At 40.2% G+C, this 26,766-nt stretch overlaps 1 protein-coding gene across 4 annotated transcripts in view; it reads left to right on the plus strand.

Moving 5' to 3' along the window:
• Nucleotides 1–4,681, plus strand: part of FAT1 (FAT atypical cadherin 1) — a 112,235-nt gene extending 107,554 nt beyond the window's left edge. For 3 of the 4 annotated variants that reach the window (XM_080378605.1, XM_080378602.1, XM_080378603.1), the window contains 2 exons: nt 2,005–2,040; nt 2,976–4,681. In XM_080378605.1, coding sequence (XP_080234731.1) covers nt 2,005–2,040; nt 2,976–3,601 — 662 coding nt within the window. In that variant the 3' untranslated portion in view covers nt 3,602–4,681. The remainder of the gene's footprint in view (nt 1–2,004; nt 2,041–2,975) is intronic. The other variant, XM_080378604.1, reaches the window with a different exon arrangement.
• The last annotated feature ends 22,085 nt before the right edge of the window (nt 4,682–26,766 follow it).

Genomic DNA, 26,766 nt, shown 5'->3' on the forward strand with positions numbered 1-26,766 from the left:
TAGTAATAAAGGTGCCAGTGAGTCTATACAAATGCTAACTGTTGTTTTATATGACCTAAAAGTCCTTAAAGTTCCAGTAATACAGTAATATGGAAGTAATTCACTCCATGACTGTGAGTCTGCAGACGGTACTTCTGAAATAACATCCACAGTGTATGTTTCCTATTTCTTAATACAGACTAGGAAACCCTACTTTTTTATTAAACCCCACTGAAAGCCATTTTAAGAACATAAAATTAATTATGGTAGCTAAAGTTTCTCTTTAGTTTATTTGAAGTACATCCTGTCTAATGTATGCAGACACACAAAAAGTAGACAAATGCAAAGACTTCTAATTACATGAAAGTATTTAATTAATGTGTACCTATAACTATAGTCCAAGTACTCTATGCACAGTATTTATGAAAGGGAGAATTATAAGACTAAAAGAGGCAAAATCTATAAAGGGAAATATTTAATTATTCAGATTTTGTCTTGAGATCTTTATAGGCAGAAACCAAAAATTATGGATGTAGTTCTTAAGTCAAGGTTTGACAGTATTGCTTGGTGGTTTAGTATCACTGTAAGTTAAATACAAATATGTTATGCATTGTAGAATATTTATAGATTAAAGATGTCCTGTTCAGCTACCTTTTAACGCTTGGAAGTTTCTACTCTTAATAAGCATTCCTTCTTTCAGAGCATCTTAGGTAACGAGTCCTGCTTTTGAGCACCCTCAGGAGGGTGCCAGTTCGAGCAGCAGAGATCCTTGCTCAGGACTTCAGCAAGGTCAAGTTCTGGGACAGATGGTCTTTTTCTTTAGTCATCCCAAGTGGTTCTGTCCAGCCAGTTCCCTGGAAGCATGAATTGTAGCTAGTCTCATCCTAGGACCAGCTGTAGGCCTGTGTTCTCTGCGCTGCTCCTCAGGGAAGGTTGTAGCTCCATGCAAATCAACAACGCTGAGTGCACAAGCAATTACAGCTCCAGTCTAGCAGATTGCCACCTAGAAAGACAGGCACATCAGGTTCTAGTTTGTGTTTCTGTATTTTGCCTCAGAAGAAGAGGACAGGACCAAGATCTCCCTGTTCCTTGCTCTAAATCATGAGGCCACAGTCTGCCTATTGGCTTTAGTTTTGTACCCAGTTTATAAAAATGAAGAATGGCATCTTCAAACTAGACTAGTGATCAGAACTTTCTGGAGATGAGGCCAGAGATGTTTTAAGAGTCTCAGGCTGATACCACCTTTAGTGTGGACAGTATTTTTCTTGTCTGGGCTAGGCAAGCTTAAAAATTAAAAAAAAAAAAAAAAAAAAAAGTAGAGGACACCCTCCCAAGAGACAGCTTCTGTCCCTCCAGTCTTCCAAGAACAGATAAAAGTATCAGTTTTTAGGAGAGGATTCTGCTGTTAGGATAGGCATCACCCATCCTTACAGACCTGACAAGGGATTATAGATTAATGAAGAAAGAAAGGTTTAATATTTGTCAGATAACACAGGACAGTTCTTTGCTGAGCATGAGTTGTTGGCATAGCTGTACAAAGGGAGGCAGGTCTCCCAGTGCATGGAAGCTGGATACTAAAGGGCAAATTCACAGTTTTGCATGAAATACTTTAAAGTATAAGTCCTAGTAGATGCAGCCCTGTATCGAAAAACAAGGGGGGATGCAAGGAAAGAAAAAAATCAGACCCAGTCTTGCCCTTTGTTGCAGAAGTCCTAAATCTACTGATACTAGGATTTCAGCAAACTACAGACTGCAGATTTTGTCACTACACAGCCATGTCCCAGGTGGGCTGTACTTTAACTCAGTAGCTATTCTACAGTTCAAATCTAACAAAGGAGAAGCCCAGGAGAAAAAAAAAAAAAAAACAAATCCAAACAAAAACCAACTTTAGTACTGCTAAGTAAACTGGACAAAAGCAGCACAAACATCATAGTGACAGTCATTGTTTGTCTTCACATTGGTTCTACTATTTGATTCCTAACTACAGATATTTTCTCCTTTTTCTTCTCATTCTGCCACCTAAAGAATCTTTTGCTGTTCCTGACCTCAGCAATTCAAGAGGTGACTTCTGCATGCAGTTCATTGATGTTCACCAAAATACTTCAGTTAATACTTGGTTTTAACACAGACTTACTATCAGTTGCTTGCTGTGCATTTGTCTGCAGTGTTTACTCTTTACTAGCTTTACAGCTTATTGCAATTCTGTACCATTTTCCTTTTTGGTATTCAGATAAAAAAAACAATTATTTTTCAATGAGATTAAGCTTACATCTAGTTTTCAGCAGATGAATACAAACTTATTCAAGGGGAGTTTGCAAGAGAGGATCAAGTTCGGTCATTTATGCATGATTAAGCTTGATTTTCTTGTTCTGTTCTTGTATTTGAATGCGGAATGTCTTTACTAATAGTAAAAGATTATCAGAGGTGTGGCAGTTATATAGAGCTAACAGCATTTTGTGAAATTAACTTTACAATTCAGTTAAGGGGTAAAGTTGTTTTAAATGGTCTGGATACTTTACCAATTAGAAATAATGTTTTTTATGTAAGAAAAACATGGTTTATATATGCTAATATAGTCTTAAGGTAAACAGGCAGCTGTTACCACCCTAAATAATTACTCAACAAAAATTGATTAAGAATTTAGCTGCACCAGGAAGCTGTTGGTTCTTTGCTATCCAGTGAACAATTCTATACCATTATGTATTGTGACAGCACATTCAGTAGGTGACCTACAGCTCTTCCTATGTTAGGTGAGATGTCTGAGAAAATGTAGAAGTTCAAGTGTGATTGGTGCATTACCTAATGCATGGCATAATGTAAAGTTGTGTTGTGTTGAATGTTTTCTGTGGAACTGGGGCAAACTGCTCTCTAATTAACAAGTAGTGTCCTAATCACAGTGATTGCATTGTCTTAATACATGTATTGACTTCTCAATTCAGACTGACTTGAAGACAAGGTACTAATACTACTTTCTTTCAAAAACAATAACTTTTCAGGTTATCACTGGGATACATCAGACTGGATGCCAAGCGTTCAGTTGCCAGGTATCCAAGAGTATCCAAATTACGAAGTGGTTGAGGAGTCAGCTCCCCTCTACACAGATCCAAACGCCATCGATACAGACTATTACCCTGGCGGTTATGACATAGAGAGTGATTTTCCACCTCCACCTGATGACTTTCCTGCACCTGATGAGCTTCCACCATTACCACCAGAATACAGCGACCAGTTTGAGTCAATACAGCCACCCAGAGACATGCCAGCCATAGGTAGCTTGGGTTCTTCTACAAGAAGCAGGCAGAGATTTAATCTTAATCAGTACCTTCCCCATCACTATCCTGCAGACATGTCAGAACCTCAGACCACAGCCAGTGGTGTCAACGGCAGTTACAGAGAACCTTACGCTCCTTACACATTAGGGTACAATAGAGACTTTGAAGCACCCGCTGTAGACAACACGTCCATGTCTGTGTATGCTTCCACAGCTTCATGCTCTGATGTGTCAGCGTGCTGTGAGATGGAATCTGAAGTCATGATGAGTGACTATGAGAGTGGAGACGATGGTCACTTTGAAGATGTGAAAATTCCTCCGCTTGATTCCCAGCAACATACAGAAGTCTGACACACTCAACAAAAGTGCCTGGACTCTAACAAACTTTATCAATCCTAGAACAACTTTCAAGATCTCTTTTATTTTTATTTTTTTTCCCCAGCCACAGTGAATGCTTTTGTTTCAGTGAGCTAAACTGGCATGGCGGCCTTGGATCATGCAGTTCATTTCACTACATCAGCCTGTTTCCATTTCCTGACCTACTGTAATCAGACAGAATTCCATTGGCTGTGCCATTTCTGAATATCTTTTTTGTACTTACATTGTCTATGTTAAAATAAATCACATACCACTTCTCCATGTTAGCATGATGCATATATTTATATAGTTCTAATGCAATTAATTTTGTCCTACTTTTTTGTAAATTTTATGTACAGTTTTGATTTTAATAGTTTTAACTAGATTTTGTAGATATTTTGTGGATTTGTTTTCCACTGAAACTAGCCGTGTTAGTGTGCCATTAAAAAACTAGCACCCTGACATATTATAATCAAGGCGTCACTGTATGTATTCTCCCAAAAACTAAGGTATGACATTTCATCACAAAAAAATCAACATACTCACACAATTCCAATTGTACATAGGTTAGGTCTGATATTTTTCTGGGTCAGCTACGTGGAAATGTCTTAAAAGGGTTGCTGTATTTTAGAACTGTAAACATTTTTTCCCTTCTTGGAAGGCGTGTTGGGGACCCTCTACATACCAGTTTAGAACCAAAACCCACCATGACACAGTTTTTATAGTGTCTGTATATTTGTGATCCAATGGTCTTGTAAAGGTTTTTACTGAAAATTACCATTAGCCAGTCTTTCTTACTGACAATAAATTATTAATAAAATACTTTAGCTTTGCTCTGTGTATCTCTGTTATATAATATACAATTGACAAAGCATTCCGTGCAGCGTTTTTAAGTCTGTATGTGTTTTGTACTGTGTTAAGTTACTTGCTCCAAGCAACACGTTTTCCTCTCCTCCGAACTCGAACTGCAGCGATGTTAGAGATGCTCACTAGATGGCAGTGTGTGTCTGCTTAATGGTGTTTGAAAAAGTAATCGGGCCAGTATGAATAAAGATTGATGGGTATCAAACTTCAGTAGCCTTCTCGGTAGTTTGCATTTTTTCTTTAAACGCACAGTATCAGCTATGTAAATTACTGAGGGTTTGGTGTGGGTTTTTTTTTTTCCCTGAAGTCCCAAAAATACGTACAGAAAAAAAAAAAAAAAAAGTTCTTTGAAGCAGTTTCTTCCTTTTTTAATCACCTGAATAGTTATTTTCATGGGTAGTTGTCTCTTGACTGCACATTTGCATGCCGAAATTTGTGCCAATTTCTGAGTTTTGATAAATACAGATTTCCTAGCGCATTAGTAAATTTCTGATATAGCCTGGAATTCTTTTAGCTCAGCCTCTTTTTTTTTTTTCTACTGTCTCATAGAATTCTGTAGCCTGGAAAGGTAAAATACTAAATTCTGTCAGGCTTGAGAGCCAAGCCTAGCCTTCCACCATCTGGGGGAAAGCTACTGGATTTGTATTTAGAGTGCTATCTATGCACAGAGTGGAGCAACTCCCAGCCTGGCAGCTGTGTAATGGAAATGGATGGATTACAGGACAGAGTGAAGAGCCAAACAGACATTCCTCAGTGTTAACTTGCCCATGTGCAGGTAAGAATCTCATTATGTGTGATGTATGTAAAAAGGCTAAAATCAGTGGGTTTAAAACCATGTTCTGGCTGTAAGCTGCAATGTTCACCCTGATAATGAAGAGAGTTTTGTACATTTGACTCAATTTTCTTATGTAATGATAGCTTTAAAAACATCTTCAGAGCTGTGAGTAAAGGCTATCATGCACTCTATAGTAGTGCTGCTACTACAATCACTGCTTAAGGTCCATCTTAAACTGTGAAGGTTAAGCTTAGTGGCAGTTCTGCTCAAGATTCTTTAGTATCTGCTTCTCAGTAGGAATAAACATCAGAAGGCAGCAAGAGGAAGACACTGCACAGAACTGCATAATTTCTTAGTTGATAAAATGAAAGGCTACCCTACAGATATGTTTTCTTAAGTTGCTTGCTTGCAGCAGAAAGCTCTGAAAACAGATTTTTAAAATTAAGAAGTGTGAAGGACAGGAGTTCCAGCACTTAAATATACTTTTGTTTGTAGTACTGTGAACTGAAGGCTAATGCAGAGTATCATGCTGAAAAAGAACAATGTCTCATTACTCTGCAAAAAAACCTCCAAGTCAGCTTAAGAAAACCTTATGTTGAAAGTATCAGAATATCCTTGTTTTTCCCCCCTTTCTCAAGAACTGTGCTGCTAGGCAACATGCAGCACCCAAGTTATACTTCACGGCAGGAGACAAGCGGGCATCCTAGCAGTCACTTAAAGAACAGGCAGTTTCAGCTTCACAACAGCTTTGCAATTGGTGAGTAAAGCAAGACCATGTTCCCTTTGTAGAAGTACCAGGAGCTATTACCACCTCATTTGAAGTGCCATTAAACCTGTTTTCCCATGCAGAGCTACAACAATACACAAAACTAAGCTGGTGACATTTTTAACCCAATTAAAAAACACTGATAGAGCAGGGCATTGCTCTTGGACTTAATAGTTGTCCAAGACATCAGAAAGCATTGGCCAGATGATTTGAGCCAAACATTTTTTAAAATAGGGAATTTCAGTGTACTCACACATTCAAGTCCTCATAGTTACTGTTAATACATTTTAATTAACTCCTTATACAGATTTTTAAGTGGCTAAAGAAATACAAACTTCTCTCAGCTTTTAACTAATTGACATACCCATATTAAAAGGTGTGAAAGCAGTACCCTGAATTGCAGAACAGCAGAGGTTGGAAGGCATCTCTTTACTGTCTCCAAGGATGGAAATTAAAAACTGGGCAACGAGCAATCATGCATCTTCACAGTAAGAGTTTTATGTTCAGATGTAGTTTCATGTATTACAATATGTGCCCATTGGTTCCTTGTCCTGCCATATGGAACCACTGGGAAGAGCCTGTGTCGTCTTTACATCTTCACATCGGGTATTTGTAAACCTGTATTAGCAAGTTCCTCACTGAGCCATCTCTCTTCCAGACTGAGCAGTCTCAGTTCTCTCAGCTTCTCATATGAAAGAGGCTTCAGTCCCTTAATCGTCTTACTGTCCCTCTGCTGTACTCTAGTTAAGTCCCTGTCCGTCTTGTACAGGAAAAAGTGGAAGTGATTTTTTTTTTTTTTTCTATTTTAAAATACTCGAGCTGGTAGAATTTTAAGTTTTATTGGCAGATCAGAGTTAAAGTCATTGCTGTTCTGTCAGATTTACATTTTGAGTGTATGAAATGTCATTTTGCCTTGGAGCAGAAAACAAACTGTAATTCTACCCAATTAATAATATTTGAGATAGAAACAACAACAGACAATCCTATAAACTTCTTTTAGTCTTTATTTAACATGCACGCCTGGTCTGAGGACTCCAGGACAGAGACATATAAGAAGGAACATGACCAGAGAGTACCAGGTTGTGGCCCCTCCTCCAAGGTTACTCAGATTGTTTTTCTGCTGTTCCCTGCTCTACCCATTGCCTCCATGAAACAAGTACTGTCCCAAGCCACCGAGTCTAAGCAGTTCCTGCACTGCCCAAGGGATACAAATCCAAATCCACTCAAGCCAGAGAAGGTATGAAATCAGTCTCTAACTGCAAGACACAAAACATAAGATCCACCCTTTTATTGAGGTAGAGGCAGGGGGAGAATGAATGCACCACCTCCACCTTGAAGGTATCTGTAAAGCCCTTGAAGACAGTCGCAGGGATTAGTTCTTGCTCCGGGGACCGTCGTGGGTCATGGCTGATACCTGTCTGCAGACAGACCAGGGCTGAACAGATGCAGTTCTCCAAAGTGCCTGGGGTGGTTCCTGACTTGGTGTTCACAAGCTCCGTCCAGATCACAGCTCTGCACACTAAACAGTAGCTGCTAACTGCCACACCAGGGTACCAGAAGCCTCCACACGAGAAGTCTGTGCACTTCACAGCAAAGCTCTGCACATACTCCACGCACAAAAGCCAGACAGCCGAGAGGTGGGTGCCTCAGTTGTTTTTCATAACTCTTTCCAATTTGTAGCATTAAACAGCTTTCAAGACCACACAAGCCATCGTAAAAACATTAGAAAGACAAAGTCCCCATCAAACCAAGCAGATTGAAGCAGACATTAGATTTTGGCAGCATTACTCATTCTTGCACAGCTGGAGTGGGGGAGAAGAATCAGAGAAGCACAGCACAATATCCAGCACCGCTGCAAAGCAGGACATTTTTCTCTTTGCTCTGATCTTAGAGATGAAAGTCGAAGGCAAAGCTTACTAGAATTATTTTCTCCTCATATAAGGTAAATACACTTCTGAACTTGCTGATAATCAAAAGCTTATTGGTTACCAATGCCCAACATCTGTTGCTAAATATGATCCACAGAAGCATTCCAATCGTAACAAAATTTTATTTCTATATAATGTTTGTATAGATATGCATATACATATTTATTTGATATATATGTATATATGTTTGTTATAAATATATGTATAAAGTTATATTTAATATATTATGTATATTAAACTTATCATTTAAGATGTGCCTTTACATTTTTCTGTGGGCAACTGCTTCAAGCCATACTTTAAAAATTGCTACCAATATACAATTTCCAGGTATACTTGCATTGTTTTTTTTAAAATGTTTAGACCTGTATACTTACCACTAAGAGACTGTCTGCAACTCAGGGGATATAATGCCAGTGTGAGACATTACTGTGATGAAAATTCAGGTCTGAAAGCCTCTCTGGAAGAGGTGACTGGAGTCAGAAAGCAGGTGCCCTCTTCCAGAGCCCTGTTCCTGTGAACATGCAGTGTGCCATGATGAGGAGAGCCAAACCCCACACTCTTGTCATAAGGTGCCAAATACAATTTATAGTGGTTTTCTACGCTTATTTCACTTTTCTAGGGAATTGAACATAATTCATAACGAGTAACTAAGGGAGACTTTCAGATGTCAAAGGCAACAGTCTTGTAATTCAGGCTACAGAAAATTGTCTTGCAATTCAGACCAAAGAGAGTCTGTCTCTTCTTGACATTGATAGTATTCACCCCCCATGCCGAGACCAGATTCTGTGCATGACATGTAAAAGGGCAAAGGAAGCCTGATGGCCTGATGGTTGTTTTTTTTTTCTTTTTCTGCATCAAGAGCTTGAGGAGTTGCTGATACTTGTCTAAATGTTACCTGCCCGTGCTCCCCCTCCCCCCCTCATCTAGAAAAAGAACCTGTACTTTTTCCCCCCCCATTAAGATTTACAGGTGATAAGAAGATAAGACAAGGAATTGAGCCATCATTTTATATTGCTGACAAATGTCTTTTTCAAACACAATTCTTCTGAAACCACCCCAGCACAGAGAGGTATGCTCTGTATTTTCTCAAATCAAACAAAGGACAGTTAGACAGTTCTCAACTGCATTAAAATATATTGAACAGGACAAAACTGATGTACTTTGATAGAGCATGATGACATATTTGTCCTGAAAAGCTTTTACAATAAAATTTACTTGCAGCAGACTTTCTTTGACAATTTTTTTCCTCCATTTCAAAAAAATGATATTTTTTCTCTAAATGTAACATTTTTCTTTCTTTCACTTCAATGACCTTTTTTGTTGTTGTTCTGGAAAAAGTTCCTCCCCAAAGAACAGGTCAAAATATTCAGATGTTTTAAAGCCACCATGGAAGACCTTTGAAGCAAGACAGGAGAAGACCTGCCATAAAGCATTGATATAATTCTTCTGATGGGAGAAGTACTCATCTTCATACATAAATGAAAAGAAGTCTTCATCAAAGCACACTCAGTAACAATCATTGGGATTCTTTACAATAATCTTTTGCACAACTGGATTGTGGTGAAACCTGAAATCATTCTACACCACTAAGTAATCTGACCCTTTGCCATCATATGTGAAGTTTAAGAAGACTAGTTTAGTATGGAATACTTGCTTCTGTGTTTATTTGCTGTTAAAAGGTGCATTTCAATATGCTAATTTGTATGAAAGAAATGCTCTCAGCCAATTATATCAGATTTGTATTGCGGTTTCATGACATTGTATGACAAAAAGCTTCTCTAGTAGTAAACTTGTCTAACAGGACAGATACATTTTAACTAAAATTATTTAGCAATTAATTTTCTTTTTAATTCACAACATCTCATAGATAGTATTCTTCCACTCTTACTCCTCTGATGCTATATACATACCTATTGCTTATGGAATCATAGAATAGTTTGAGTTTGAAGGGACCTTTAAAAGTCATCTAGTCCAACTCCCCTGCAATGAGCAGGGACATCTTCAACTAGACCAGTTTGCTCAAAGCCCACTCCACAGTTCCTGAACTTGACTAAAAGGTTCAGGCATAAACATGATAAACTATTGCAGTGCATTACAACACTGGCTTGAGACAAAATAACCTATAAATGCCTCTATATGTGGGAGCTCAAAACGTATCCCTACTGATGGCAAGGCTGCCACTGTCCTGAAGTACAGCATTTCTCCTTCCTTAAAAGGGTTAGCTGCCCTTTAAAGAACAAGTGGGGAAAGAATTAAGTTCATGAATGATTAATAGTTCAGCGCAGTAGCCTATTAATGGATGAATAATTGACTAATAATTGCACACCTTTCTATGTGTGCCCTTAAATTAAATCCTGCCACCCCAATCCATCAAGTTTGTTTACTGAAATGTTTTGTCAACCGAGCAGTTATCTATATGCCCATCCTCTAGCAGGTGAGCAGCAGTCTTTAGCCTTTTAGAACATTAGCAGCACTGCAGCCCAATTGATCAGATGCGTGAATATTCAATTGTTGTTATTTAACAGGGACTGCAAGTGGGTCTAATGAGTTCATTCTACATGACTGGCATGTTGCACTCAAAGCCATCATGGGCAGGGGAAGGCACATCATTCCCCATCCTGAGCACCTTCTCCTTCAGCAATATTTGTGGTGGAAGGTACAAAACCTGTTAACAAAGGGAAACTTTCACCGGTTTCAGGTCTTTGCTTTCTCTTAATTTGGTAGCCCAGTGAAGGGGCTGGTGGCGTGGTGCAGGTGGGAAGGAACTGAGCTGGGAAGTAAGAGTTCTGTAGTGTGTTTCTAGTTCTGATGCCAAAGTGCTTGGCTCACTTGCTAAATCCATCCCTGCTCCTGTCCCATTCCTAAAATTAGGGTCTACACTCTTTGGGAAGGGATGTCAAAACGTTTAACACCTAGCACAGCATAGCCCTTCTCAGCTTTATAAAGCAACATAATAGAAATAAATGGCCAGCCTTAGCTATCTGGAAAATGGAGGTTTTGATAATGAAAACAAGGAAAAAATCCTCTTTGTTCATGGAACTGCTAATGTTTTGGCATATATGCACCCTCAAAGATATACAGAATTTGCCTCCCAAATAGTACATCTTCAATATAATGTTTGTAAATTCTGCCAAGCTTTGCACAGATCATAGCCTGAACTGAACTAATCCTACAGGCTCATATTCCTCCATGGACTGGACTCCACACAACCCAAAGGACTGCGTCTGCTCATATGGCCCCACAGAATGTTGCTGAACCAAGATATTTAAATTTTTAGTGTTTGGTGTTATGAGCCCACAAATAAAATGCTTTTTGGGTGTAATGTCAACCCACTGAAAATTCACTTTTTGTCCTACAAAATAATTATTTTAACAGAATACTTCAGAGTAGTCCTACTAAGAACATTTATATTCCTAATGTTTAGGATAGATTTCTTTTTAGTAGCATTCCTTTTTAATTTTTTTTATTTTGCTCAAAATATGGTCTTTAGAAAGAGAAATGATTGCCAATTTATTGGTACTCACAAGCACCCCAGTAACCCCAAAGTATGCATTTGCCTGTAAGGGAAAGCAAAGTATTCCTTAAACCCCTCAATTTTTCTTATAAACTACCACGGAATCACAAGAGGGGAAAAAAAAAAAAAAAAAGAAAAGAAAAAAAAAAGACCACTCAAATTATGAATAATGCTTTGGCTGTATACTTTTAGCCTTGGGTTTACTGACGGTTATAACTCAATATATTGTCTTTTTAAAGGAGAACACACTTTTGAAAAATTGATGTGAAGATTAAAGGTTCAAGTACTCACAGAAAGAGTTAAACTAGTGTTCGTGTCCTGACCTCATATGGCAGCCCTGGACACATAAGGGGACTTTTCTGTCGGCCTTCTATAGGACTTTTCTATACTTTTTGGCAGGGCTGTGATTTCTCTCAAATGCAGCTGCTTTTACAGCACTGCAGTCCCCAGAAGAATTATGTTAAACTAAAAAAAGCTCTTGCTACTTCAGAAAAATGATACTACCACCAGTTACTTTTAACTTCTTTCTATTCTTCTATAACTCTCAATCTCTCTGTTAAGAGGCACCTGAAAATGCTTCAGTGATCATATAATTAAGTCCTATTCAAATTTCCACGATGTCCACAAATTAAACTATTATAAATAATCATTTTAAACACTCATGATACCCACAAAGAATAACTCCAGTTATCCAATAAAACCACCACATTGCTCTCCAGTTTTATTTCACAATTATTTATACAAACTGACGTGACAAGTTAAATTCTTTAAGTCTTTGCTCTGATACTGCATGGTTAAGAAGTACTGCATGAATCTTGTCCATTCAGAAATAAGGAACTGTCTCCACTTCTTCCATTTAAGTAACTTCGTGAATGACACTATTTAAAAGGAGTCAACAGCTACCATCCTTTTCTTATACAGATCATTTAATTCCAAGGATGTCACAAAGGAAGAAAGCCCCGATATTGTTGTGTACTTAAAAGGTATTTGCAATTAAAATTCATTATCCATGTAGAAAAAAATTATCAAGTATGTATTTCCCCTTGGAATGGGTATCGCCTGTTAGGTGGATTGATCCCCTGGGGATTCATTGCTGCAATACAGGAATGCCTGCTTCTTAATGCTACATTGGTGTTCAGTTTTCTTATTCACGATTTCAGTGACAGTTTTGGTGGCCCTGATGGGACACTGCTTCTGAATATCGATGGATCTATGGGATCACAGGACCTCCAGCTGGCACTGAGGAATTCTTAGGGAGAACCTCCGATCCCTGGACTGAAAAGCTCTGAGCAAGATCCCTGGAAAAGGTAAGGAACTTCCCAAAGAATGCCTTTAAGTCAGACATGAGGAGAGGTCCTGTGGAAAAAGGGAAATCCAGAGGAAGTAATATTACAGTATGTGGATGGTATTTTATTGACTACAGAATCTTGGGAAGAATGCTTGCAAATGATTATAAGCTTGTTAAATTTCTTAGGACAAGGAAGATATCATGTACTGAAGGGCAAAGCCCCAGTAGGAAAAGAAACTGTGCTCTATCTAGGATTTGAGATTTCCCAAGGACAACAAAAAGTGGGAAGCAACAGGAAAGAAGCAATCTGCTGAACTCCAGGACAAAGAACCGCGCAGGAGCTACGGGCAGTCCTGGACATGGTTGGATGGTGCAGATTGTGGGTCCTCAGCTGCGGACTATTGGTAAAACCCTTTTATGAAACCCTGAAAGGGTCAAAAGGAAACCATTTACTGTGGATCCCCAAGTGCCAAGCTGCCTTTATGAACTTTACAAGAGCTCTGATGTTGACACCTGCACTGGGGCCATCTGATTTGTCTAAGCCTTTTGAGTTATTTGTACATGAGCAACTACATCTGGCCCTGGGTGTGCCGACTCAGAAATTGGGAGCATGGGGGAGAGCTGTGGGATATTCTTCCAAACAATTGGACAATGTGAGCAGAGGATGGCCAGGATGTTTGCATGCTGTGGCTGCAAATGTTCTTCTAATTCAAGCAGCAAGAAAATTAGCAGTGGGACAGAGAATTATGGTATATGTTCGTTTCCATTTTAGAACAAAAGGGGGGACCACTGGTTATCTCCAAGACACATGCTCAGATATCAAGTAATCTTGTTGAAGCGGAACTTAAAAACACTACAGCAGTCAACCCAGCAATTCTTTAAATTCAGAAACGAAGAAACAAAGGAATCTGGATCCCTGTATCATGGTTACCTACAAATTATTGAACATGTATATTTAAGCAGAAAAGATTTGAGGGATGAAGCATTAACAGATCCAGATTTGGAATTTTTTACTGATGGTAGTAGCTTTGTATGAGATGGAAGACAAATGGCTGGATATGCAGTGGTTACAACTACACAGGTGATAAAGGCCAAGGCTCTGCCCATCAACACGTCAGCCCAGAGGGCAGAACTGATTGCATTCAGACAAGACTGGAAGACAGCTGAAGGAAAGACAGTAAGTATACAGACCAATTCAAAATATGCATTTGGGATAGTCCATGCACATGGGGCTATCTGGGAGGAAAGAGGACCGTTATCAGCCCAAGGGTCACCAATTAATGTAAGGAAGAAATTCTTCAGCTTTTAGAGGATATCAAAAAAACCTAAGGAAGTGGCAATAATGCATTGCAAAGCACATCAATTTGGACAGTCTGCAGTAAACGTGGGTAATCAACTGACTATAAAACCAGTAAGGAGGTGGCTGAGCAAAGCATCCTTGCATTAGTGCCAGTAAAACAGGTACAGCTCTCAATTTTGAAACCCAGCTATAGTGAGGCAGATCAACAATTAACATCACTGTTAAAAGAAACTATAAATGGAGAGAGCTGGTTAATAACCCCCACAAACCAGGTCATTGTTCCATCACAAATAATGACAGAGATAGCAGAGAACAAACATGAACAAACACATCAGGGTAGGGAGGCTATGATCTCTAGTCTTCAAAATTCAATGAAATTCCAGGTCTCTTCATTGACTGCTCCTCTTCCATATGGTCCGTAGAGCTATTTAACAACTTAGCAGGAACCAGCCACAGCTGCGCATCATCCACAGCAGCCAACCCACCGCCCTAAAGCCAGCCCACAGCTGTACATTATCAATAGTAATTAACCTGCCTGCCTTCCCTACAATTCCTCTACACACAATGAAGTGGAAAGGTAGAAAGAATGAACCAAACCTTGAAACAACAAATCAGTAAAATACGTCAGGAAACTTCTTTAAAATGGCTACAGGCCCTTCCAGTAGCTCTTTTGAGAATTAGAATACAACCGCGATCTAAAAGTAAGTTTAGCCCTTATGAGATATATGGAAAACCATATCAAATACCATTAATCCCAGGAGAAATACAAGTATAGGGAAAGACAGTTTTAAAGTTATATTTGATTTCTTTATGAAAGGTCCTTGTGACTCTCCAACAACATGTTGTCATTACAGGACCACTTGTATTAGACACCTACAAACATCAATACCAGCCAGGGGACTTTGTATACCAAAAGACTTGGAACTCTGAACCCCTACAAGACAAGTGGAAAGGACCTTATCAAGTATTACTAACTACAAATACTGCAGTTAAGTTAGAATGAATTGATTCTTGCATTCATTATACTAGAATTAAGAAAATTCCATCCAAGGTGTGGACCTGAACATTGACAGAACCATTGAAGCTAGTTTTGAAACAGTGACACCAAACACTGAGTAACTTTCTTTCAAAAGAATACCAATTATAAAGTGGAGTAAGAAGGAACATTAGACTGGAATAATCTTATTTGTATTTTTAATCAATAGTGAGAATGGTCAAATTTTGATGCCCAAATGGGATAGAAACTGAAACATACAGGAACTTTTAGCCAGGGAAGTAACCAACATGCCATTCTTCTGCCTTTCAGTTGAAAATTTGGTGGGAAGAATGTATAGCTCTTGTCAAATAGGAGTACCAATTCCATTAGTTACTTAAGAGTTATACTATGTTATGGGGCTTTGGCTTTACCTTGACCTATGCAAGCATATAGGATATGGGGAAGACAATGTGAATTAAGGAAAGAGGAATGTTGAAAGTAAGAGTCTGTGGGACGCTCCCTGCAGAACTGTCTTGTGTTTGTAGGTTGTTCTTCAAAGTGTGAGAATTTAACATGTTTACAACCCCCTCTAAATTGTAGTAATGTACAATCCCAAAGTTATACATGGGCTCATACTCTATTACCTTTAGAATGGCTCTTGTTATGTGGGAGGACAGCCTATTCACGTGTCCCAGCCAACATAACAGGAGGCCCCTGCACTAGTGGGAGAATGGCGCCATCGTCAGTAAGGAGGACTTAATACACAAGGAAAGAGGAGAGAGAGTTAAAAGAGAGGTACAACCATTACCAGAATACTCTATTTCACAAGTAACTGTGTATGGCCTTAGTGAGGTATCGTCTGTAGCAATACTCACACCTGGAGTAGGGGTGGCTATGAATTATCATATGATGAAAAGAATCACTTGTGCTTCAGTTAAGAACATCAGTTACACTTTCCAGTTCTTTTGGCCACCGGGACTGAGATTATACAGATAAGAGAAGCAACTCCAGAAAACAGAGCAGCCATTGATTATTTTTTATTAAGACATAATCACGGGTGTGAGGAATTCAAAGAGATGTGTTGTTTTAATCTTACAGATAATTCCTAATTAACAGAAGAAAATACTCAATAGTTAAAGGAATTAGCAGCAGGAATTAAAGAAAAAGAATGAATTTACTTTTCTTGGGTATTATCTTGGCTTCCCAGTTTAAATTGGGTAAAACAAGTGGTTTTATTTGCATGATTTCTAATAATAATGATGATTGTCACTTGCTGTGTCACGTGCAATGTGTTCCATCATGTAGAACCCAGATTTATAAAAAAAGATTGTGAGATTCGTGATGTGTATAACATCATAAGTCTCAAAGGGGGGAACAATTGTATTGTTTGTTTCAGTGTAATCGCTATGGAAGAGACTGCTAAACAACTCTGGTTATTTAATTTTATCTTAAGAGGGAAAGAGCTGTTTAAATCTTACAATTGCTGAGGAGACCGTTGTACAGGTAACTAATGAAACAAACAGGCTCCCCTTGGGCTCTCCGTGTCAGGGAACTACATTAAGGTTCAGTGATCGGTCAGCTGTAACTAGAGCGTGGGCTACTGTTTGAGACCCCTTAGAAGACTCGGAGATGCCTGTGAGGAGCGTGCCCGATGCTTAACTAACTTAACTAACGTTGAATGAATAGGTATGATTTTTCCAATAAATGTAATGCATAAACATAAGTGTGGACTATATAATTTTGTTTGAATGTAACATACAGCCTGCACATTAGGTGGGATGATCCCCCGTGCATCCAGCGCTGCAATACAGGAATGCCTGCTCCTTAATGCTACGTTGGTGTTAAGGAGTTTTCTTATTTCTGATTTTGGTGACAATATCATATAACCTGCCAAAGCAAATTATTTGTGGCAGGTTTTTCCAACAGAAAAGAAGTCTAATTCATAAATTATGAAACTGTGTTCAGTTGCTTCATCTTTCTGTGAACTGCAGGAAGCATTCTTTATTCCAGTTTGTGCACAGGCAACAACCAGAGGAAATCAATTTATAGGCCTTGAAAAACCACAGAAATTAATGGATACTAGTGGGAATGACTCCATAGACTTGTTACATTCTCATAAGTGTTTGTAGGCAAACTAGAATGGCAGCAACCTTAGGTTTGTTTTTGCTGAAAGCAGAATTAGCAACAGTTCAGTATTTTTGCAAAATTAGGCATATGCCCGTTACAAAAGGATGTATCTTAATGTTTGTCTCTGTTCCTGTCTTTCCTTACCATTCTGGTGCAAATAGAGACCACATTGGACAGCTATTCTGACCATCCTATGTTCATTGAAGCAGAAGTGAGAGCACTAAAGCTGGCTGGGATATTCAGCTGATAGCATGGTTCCGTCACTGCTCCTCATGAAGCTGGTAAACCTCAAGCTATTATTCCCTGAAGAAAACAAGGCTTAAACAGGGGATAATCCTGGGCTTTAGGCACTCAGAAACACCAGTCACTTCTGCAAGTCATAGGCTTGGTTTGAAGGTCTAGCAGGTTGGCTTTGCTGGGTAAGGCAGTGTTGTCTCACAAATGGAGCTCGTACCCTGGTGTGCAAAAAGCCAACCCCACACACAGAGCTGAGATATCATCATTTATTGCACTGCAGAGATGGGTGCTGGGTGATAAAACCACAAAACTGGCACACATCTTAGCACATCGTAAAACACTTTATACACTTTGAACAATTGTTTGCAATTACATTTAGTCACACTTAATTCTCACTGGTTCTTACAAGCCTAGCCTCCTTTTAAAGGTACAGTGCTCTTTTTTATCACCATGCACGTTCTGCGGGGAGGGGGCTTTGTTGGTAGGGGGCTCTCTTTGCTCGAGAGTGGATCTTTTAGTGTGCTAATTAGGATAGTTCACACACAGTTCTAGTAATTTTCTATTTGCTCTCATTAACCATTTGGTTCTCCTTGAGTTTACCTTGTTGTGCCCCAGCTTGACATATTTATGATGCCTGTTCCTTCCCCCAAGGCCATATTCCGCCAGCTGTCTGAAACATCCCCTGCCTTTCAGACTCTCTCCTCTTCTTCACGATAAGTATTCTCATATTTTGTCTAAATATCAAGTTAAATAACAGACTGGTCTTCTATTAATCACGTATCCGCAAGCCAGCCGACTGCAGCACTGCAGGTTTCACCCTGGGCTAGCTCAAACTGATGTCTGGGTTCAGGCAGTTGTGGCCCTCAGAGAAGAGAGCCCCAAATTTGCTCCATTGTCAGATAGATGTCCTAGGAAATGAGGATAGCTAAGGATGCCATTTCTGTAAATGAAATGAGTAGCACCAGATGAAAGGTAGCCAACCCCCTGCTCAGGAGCTGTAATGAAACAGTAGAGTCAGAAAACACCTCAGGGTTATCTCCTATTGTTTTGGAATAATGAGAGAGAGCAGGAATCATTACAATGTCAGCCCTTCCCGTTATTCAGTTGTGCCCGGTTGATACAAAGCTGCCTAAAGCAATAAATACATGTGCTATAGCTACGTGTGTCCCTCACGGAGCTTATAGGCCCATCCTAGTGCAGCCTGCAGGTTCAATACGAGGCACTTCCTGCAATCAGAATTTAATCACTTTGGAGACCAGCTGAAAATGTCAGTCTTCTATTTTTCCTTAGGCTCATCAGTCTTGTTCCTTCAAGTAATTTAATTACCTCCTCTCTCTCAAAGAACGCTAAATCTTCTCAGTGGCAAGAGGGAGCACCTGAAGATGGAGAGTAATTTTCAGTGGAAATTTAAATATAATGCTCATTGTTTGCTGGAAGCAGTCCAGTGTACCTGCAGCTGAATACCTCAACCAGATACAGAAGGCCTACTGTCCTTAACAGGAGGCTGCTAGCAGCTGTAAAGCAGTAGTATAAAATAGCACGCTAATTCGGGCCAAACTTGTGCTCTGATCCTGCTTCTGTATCTTAAAACTTGCGTACTTTTGAGTGTTATTATCTTTAAGGGGTTTTAAGACTGTGGTCCTTGGCAAACTGTCAAAGGTAGTTGGAATTTTGCTGGATTTTTCAGTTTTGAGGTTTATTCATTTAAATGAACTTCTAAAGAATGGGAAAATCCAGCAAAAAAAGGGCTTCCAATGGCTACAACTAGAAATGGGGCAGGAAATGATGTGTAGTACTGTCATTTTTCTGCAAATACCTGATTTTTCAGAGCACTGCCAAATATGATCACAAGAAGCCATTTAGAGCTGCAGGCACTGGATGTCTCAGCCACTGGATCTCTGCCTTTCTTCTGGAGATGGAAAGGAAGCATGGAGGCCAACACAACACAAAATCCCAGAGAGCAAGGAACAAGGCACTAGCACTTCCAACTAACACAAAGTAACAAAACCATAGGCAACATCCCAACATGGTAAATCACGTAATTGATATCCCAAATATATACCTATGCACATGCAAAAATCCCTATTTCTACTGAGCCAATACAAAACACCATAGGTCACCAAGGTGGTTTCCTCACCAGCACCCCAAAATAAACAGAAGAGGTTCTCCCACCCAAGAAATGACTTGGACAAATCCCGGTTAGTTGCTGTTCTATGTACGCAGGTAAGAGCCTGAGCCTGTATAGCCAAATGACACCAAAGTGTTTCCTGGTAGCTATATCTCAGTACAGCAATTGCTATTACATTTTTGTATCAATCTCATCTGACACTGCATGTGGGCCTGACTGTGGTATGACAGCCTGACAGCGGAGGGACCTTTTCCTGGACTTCTTTAGCCATTTCCCTACAGCATCATGCTGTTCACCATGAACATTCACAGCAAGAATCAGTAGCTACCAGGATGAAGAATTTGTTTACCTTGCTGTGATTTAACCCCAACAGGCAACTAAGTACCATGCAGCCTCTTGCATAGCTGCCCCCACCCCCCCAGCCCCTTGCAGGATGGGGAGGAGAATCAGGAAAAAGGTAAAATTCAAGGTTTGAGATAAGAACAATTTAATAATTGAAATAAAATGAAAATAATAATGGTAATAATAGTGACAACAACAACAATTGTATTGAAAAGGAGGGAGAAGGGGAGAGGAAAAAAATCCAAAGGGAAGCGAAAAAACCCCCACCCAGAAAAAATACCTATGCTCAATACAATTGCTCACCACCCACTGACAGATGCCCAGCCAGTCCCTGAGAAGCAATAAGCCAGCACCAGCTCACCCCCCCCAGTTTATGTACTGAGTGTGATGTTCTATGATATGGAATATCCCTCTGGCTTGCTTTGGCTCAGCTGTCCTGGTACTCTCCCATACCAATTTCTTGTGCCTCTCCAGCCTTCTCCCTGGCATGGCCTAAGAAACTGAAAAGCCCTTGACTTCATATAAACATTACCTAGCAACAATTGAAAACATCAGTGTGTTATCAACACTATTAATACACCAAATCCAGAGCACAGCATCGTACTACCTACTAACAAGAAAATTATCTCTGACCCAGCTGAAAACAAGACAGCATCCACCCCTTATTCCATATCATTTGGTATCAAATGATTAATAAAATATAATGTATCGTTAGTAGTTTCACTTTAAGACAACTAAAGCAAATGAGTTTTGATTGGTTAATTCAAGATACAAGCATTTCTGTATGTCCCTCAAAGTGCTTTGTTAAGCACCAGCAAGTTCTTTGTTTAAACAAGGAAAATAGCACAAGATGAATGAGCTGACTGGGAGTTTACCACAAAAAGCACTAACTAAGGGAAAGATAATTCCAGCAGCAGGAGATCATGACCACCAACTTCAAGAAACCCCCAAGAGCCAAAAAGAAGCTGAGACTGAGCCTGTGAACTAACATGAGAAGTGAGAGCATTACTTGACAAATAGGAAACTGAGTATTAGAGTAATGAAGGAGTTATTTAACTAGTAACCAATGAAGGCTAATGTCTGTGCATGCTGAACTGTATAAATAGTGTAAATTTTTGAAAATCGAAGAGCTGCACATTTGTGGGTGACCACCAGCTCCCTACTTTGCACAAACTAGAAAGAAGGAATAGAAATACCTCAACTCAGCATGTGAATTGGCACTGCACACCAGATAATGAGCCTGCCTACAGAAAGTTATTTTGGTGACCCAGGTGGCACTGCTGTACTGCCTTGCCCAGATCAACTGACTGCTCCATATCAGCACACATCCACCTTTTTATCGGGGACTGTGTACGAACAGCCCCAAAGCTGGAATGGCCATCAACTCAACGGCACAATAGTTTATACAGACATGGGGTGAAAGGGTGTGATTGGGAATTGAAAGAGAAGCAGGAGGATTTGGTCTCACCCTCATAGTATATATAGGATACCCACACGGAAGGTGCTAGGAAGGAATTCTATTGCTGGCCCTCACCTTCCCTTTGTATCCCTATTGCAGCTGCAACAAAAAATGGGCTACAGCCTTTCCGAGCCACAAAACAGATAACTTGCTTTCTCACTCTTACTGAGACCTACGCCCAAATTCCAAACGCCCAGTGACTGCTTCCACACAGAAGGTGCCAGGAAGGAATTCTATTGTTGGCCATCACTCTTTCCTTTGCAGCCTTATAACTGCTGCAACAAAACTTTGGCCGTGTGCTTTCTGAGTCACAAAACAGTCCCCTCACTTTCTCACTCTCACAGAGACAAACTCACAAATTCAAAATATCTAGTCACCGCTCCCATGCAGAAGGTGCCAGGAAGGAATTCTATTACTGGCCCTCATCTTCCCTTTGTAGCCATATAATGGCTGCAACAATATACATGCTTTCTGAGCCACACAACGGTCCCCTCACTTTCTTACCGTTGTGGAGCCCATCTCCCCCATTGGAAGGTGCTTCCTGGCACCTTCTGTATGGGAGCACTCACTGAGAATTTTCAACTTGGGAACTGGGCTCCGTAAGAGTCAGAAAACAAGTGACCGTTTTGTGGCTCAGAAAGCACGTAGCCCAGGTTTTGCTGCAGCAGTTATAAGGATGAAAAGGGAAGGTGAGGGCGAGCAATAAATTCCTTCCTTGCATCTTCTGTCTGGGAGCAGTCACTGGACATTTTGAGATTTGGAGCTGGGCTCCGTATCAGTGAGAAAGTGAGGGACCATATTTTTGCTAAGAAAGCATGTAGCCCAAGTTTTCTTGAAGCAATTAGAGGGCTGCAAAGGGAAGGTGAGAGCCAGCAACAGATTTCCTTGCTGGCACCTTCTATGTGAGAGCAGTGGCTGGACATTTTCAATTTGGGAACTTGTGGATAACTGGCTAGCTGAAAAAGGTCTCATAGACATAGTCCAGCTGGCTGGACAAAAATGCACATCGCTCTCAGCTTATCTGAAGTAAAGCAAAAATACACTGTCTTTGGCTGTTCTTGTTACACAATAACAGGAAGATTTTGGTGGAAAAAGAATGTTGCAGGTGGGAACAGAAAACTACAGAAGAGAAACTAGGGGCGGGCTTGGTATTTAGGCAACTAACCAATAATGAGCTTAACTTTTGTAATATGTATGAGCTAATTATAACAAGATATAAAAGGTGACTGTAAGGTACAATAAACAAAGTCTGCTGATCACTCATATTGAGTGACTGTGTCTTCCCTCCGTCGCAACAGGAACTGGCTTCATGAGATTGAGAAAGTGAGGGGACCATTTGTCCCTTCCCTTCCCTTCCCTTCCCTTCCCTTCCCTTCCCTTCCCTTCCCTTCCCTTCCCTTCCCTTCCCTTCCCTTCCCTTCCCTTCCCTTCCCTTCCCTTCCCTTCCCTTCCCTTCCCTTCCCTTCCCTTCCCTTCCCTTCCCTTCCCTTCCCTTCCCTTCCTCCCCCCTCTTTTCCAGACTTGCAGTTATGTGTATGTGGGAGGGGGCAAACCTGTTCTCATGATTCACAACCTTCACGTTGCTATCTGCCTCTGTAGGATAACCTGCCTGTGTAGGGAAACTTTGTGTCTCCTACTCTGATCTTATGAATTATCGGTGAAGAGGACCCCTCTCCATATAACCGATGGGCTTGAAGGCATTATAAACAGTTGTGTCCAGTGACTATGCCATACAGAGGCCATGGGAATCAAAGCCACAAGGACTTGAAGGCTTGAAGTCTTTTATCTTCTCCAGCTGTGGTAATGATAAGTGTTACAGTGCAACGCAGCACTAGCAAAGCAACAGCATGGGGACTGAGCAGTATGAGGAAATTAAAGAAATACCCATCCAGTACCCATCCAGCTCTGGGTAGCCAGGAAGGTGTCAATAGCTAATTTCCCTCCACACGGAGTACCAAAGAAAAGTAATCCTCTCCCACTCCTCCCTAAGCCCTAAGCCTAAAGGTCTGCCACCTGCTCTGCATTTAAACACAAATATTCATGACTACTGGGGTGAGAGAGGCTGAATGACCCAGTGTCTAGGAATCACGCTATGCAAGCCCAGGGTCTTACGCAGGTCTATAGCAGCATGCCTAGTGCCACATTATCTTCAGTGTTTTAATTTGTAACACAGGTAAGGAACAGGGGAAATCCATAGTTCCCATTACATACCTTGTTCTGGAAGCAGGATGACAGGGGAGTGCAGAATCTCAGCAGTATGGACGCAGTAATCCCAGTCATACTGCTGGCCTCGCTGCTTTTCTAGCTGAAAGCACTTTCATGGGAGCTTATGAATGAATTCACAAGAGGTATTTTTTTCCCTTTCAGTACCTTGAAAGAACTCTAGAAAACACCCTTAGTCTTCAGAACAAAGTCTTTCTCTCCAAGCTGGCTCCACACCATAAAAAACCCAAACCCAAACCAAAAACAAAAAAAAAACCCCAAACCCTCTAGGCAGTTGAAAGGCTGTGGGAGAAAGGCATATATATTCCACAGATCTCTTTGCTCCTGCTTTCATCTCCCGATTTCCTTTTCACGAGGCATCAACATCTTTACAGATGCAGGAAACAGGCAGAGACACCTTGTAAGTAGGACAGCACGACAGTGCTGCTCTGGTGGCTAGCCAAGAACATTGGAGTTCTGTTCATACCATGCCCATCTTTTGTCAGAGTGTTATCTCCACTCCAAAACATTGAGACCATCTGCCTACACATGACACTGACAGCTATTATGTGGCACTTGCAGCTGTGTCCCAGATACCAATTACTGTACTGCTGGGTGGCTAAAAGAAATTCATTCTTCCCATCAATCACGCAAATCCTTCCTCCCCTATTCTCCTCTCATTCATTTAGGTGAATGATAATTGTTTGGATACATGGTCAGAGAGCTGAGTTCTGCCTGAAAAGGAGAATTGCTTGCAACTTTTCAAAAACACATGAACACCTTTTCATCAGCTGAGATGATTGAAAACTTTTAATAAAATGACAATGTTTAAAATGACCATGACAAAATGGGAATGTCCAGAAAGTGTATTAATAGCAGGAGATTAAGTACCTTCCTCTGTACTATGACTGCCAGGACTCTGTTCATGATACTGTATATTTAACCTTCTCAATCTGTGCAGTTTGAGTAGATGATTGTTTTAGGTCCCTTTCAACTGAACTATTCTATTCCAATCTATTCTATTCTACCTGCCCAGGTAGATAAAAACAAACAATTTCTGATTAGTGAAGCTCAAATCACCACTAGCAATTAAAACCAGTAGCCTTACCAAGACTGAGACACTTATATGAGCAGCAAGATGAGGACCTTCAGCCAGCACCAGCTGGACCTGAAACTGTGTGGTGCACTGTTCTTTCCTCAGTTTTTGGAGGACATGTCATGGAGTGTTGGTTCACAGAATTCAGTTGAGTATCTGGCCTAAATTCCTGTGTATTTTCTTCTCTCTCAAAAGTGTCTCTGAGAATTTCAGTAGCTCTAGGTACATCTGAAAACCCTCTGAGGAAAAGACATGAATGCTCCCATCTCAGCAGGATATGGACCTCAGCCTTTGGACCAGTAATCTCACAGGCAACCTGTGCACTTATGTGGCTCAAAACTAGCAACAAATAGGCACTACCTGCCTCAGGGAGTGGGCTTTGTTGTCTCAACAATATCTCTATGCTGAAAATGGATTGCTTGTTATTGCAGTGCTTTTGGTAAACTCCAAAATCTGTAGGTCCGGGACATGATAAACAATGGTTTGAATTATGGACTGAAAGCCCTGAGGCAACATGAAGAAGGTTGCTCTCAACTTGCTATGGTTAAACAAAGTGTTTTAGGAAGCGCTGCACTGTAAGTCACATCATTTAGCTTCTCTTAAAGGAGTGTTTGTTATTCCTAGCACACTACAAAGCTGGCCCATTGCTGTCCAGAGCAGAGAAATACTCCAGAAATTAGTCTTCTCAAAAGCGACAGATTTTTGGAAACCCATCTGCTTAGAATGCCATCTTCAGCCTTTAGCTCTTGCCCCTCTGCATCCTGCACTTTCCAGTGAGGTGACCATGACCCCTGATGATGAGGGATTGCCTTCATGGCTATTGCCCCTGTATTACTGCCCTACTAAGCTGGAGAAACAGACCCCCTGCTTGCAGCCTTTCCAAGGAAGCTGAGAGGCCATCACTTGATCTGCTGCAGTTAAGGATGTCTCACCATTTCCATTACAAGCCTCTTGAAAAAGATGCTGCAGGCTCCAAAGTAGCATCAAAGTCAGAAAAGGAAAGCAAATGGTTTAGCATGTTTTTAAAAGACTGTCTTTTACCATTCCCATAAGCAAGTGTCCAAAGAAAACACGTTTTCTCTTTGGACCACTTTACTACATTTCTGTTACACAAAACTGGTATTAATTTCTCTGCATCTTTATAGACCTCTGTGAAAAAGAAGAGCTTGCTCCTCTGCTTAGACAAAACACATGTAATAATAATAAAAATAAAATTACAGTAATAATAAACTAATAACACTAAGGATAACAACAGCAACAACAACAACAACAACAACAACAACAACAACAACAACAACAACAACAACAATAATAATAATAATAATAATAATAATAATAATAATAATAATAATGGGATTTAAATACTTCTCTTTATCCCTGAAAATCTTTTTTCCTTGAATATCAATATCTGGCTGAAAAATGAGTGTGTGAGGATGCTGAGCTTTTCCATTTACACTCCCTTTTTCTTGCAGCTAAGCAAATGTCTCCCTTTCAGGAGACAAAATCAAGAGATCTATCCAAAGGCAAAGTGGGCTGGAAGGGGCTGTCACTTTGTCAGCAGCTTGCCCCTCTACTGCTGCTGCTGTTCATACCTCCGTCAGCTTTGCCAATGTGGCTGCTTGTGGAACTGTACTAAGGAAGCTCTGAAAAGCAGTTCAGGTGAAAAACATAAAAAAACTTTGGCTATGTTCTGAGCACAGAGTAACAAGAACTCTAAACAGCCAGTGGCCTAATGGATAAAGCATTTGGTTGTCTTTTGGCCACGTTTTTATTGGGTTTTGAACAGAAATACCATCTCCAGACTAAGAAACCTCCCTTATGTAGGTTTTAATGAAACTGACAGAGGTTTCAACCCCTGAAAATCATTATTTTCCAAAGAAAAACAGTCCTCACTTTGCAGCAGACAGTGGTGCATTAATTATAGCAGGAATGGATTATCTTGTTTATTTGATTTCATAGCAGGTCAGTGATATTGGTGTAACAACTAAGTGCTAAAGTCTAAAGTTTAAAGTTACGGGCCTGAACATTTTTGGCTTTGTGCAGGTACCTCATATGTCTCACAAGTTTCTGAATTTTCTGCTCCTCCTCATCTCAAAATGCATCCAGCTTTGTACACAAAGTTTAGATCATTGCTAGGTCTGAAGGAGATCAACCCCA

Source organism: Falco punctatus, assembly GCF_963210335.1.
Source record: "Falco punctatus genome assembly, chromosome: 1".
Lineage (NCBI taxonomy): Eukaryota > Metazoa > Chordata > Aves > Falconiformes > Falconidae > Falco > Falco punctatus.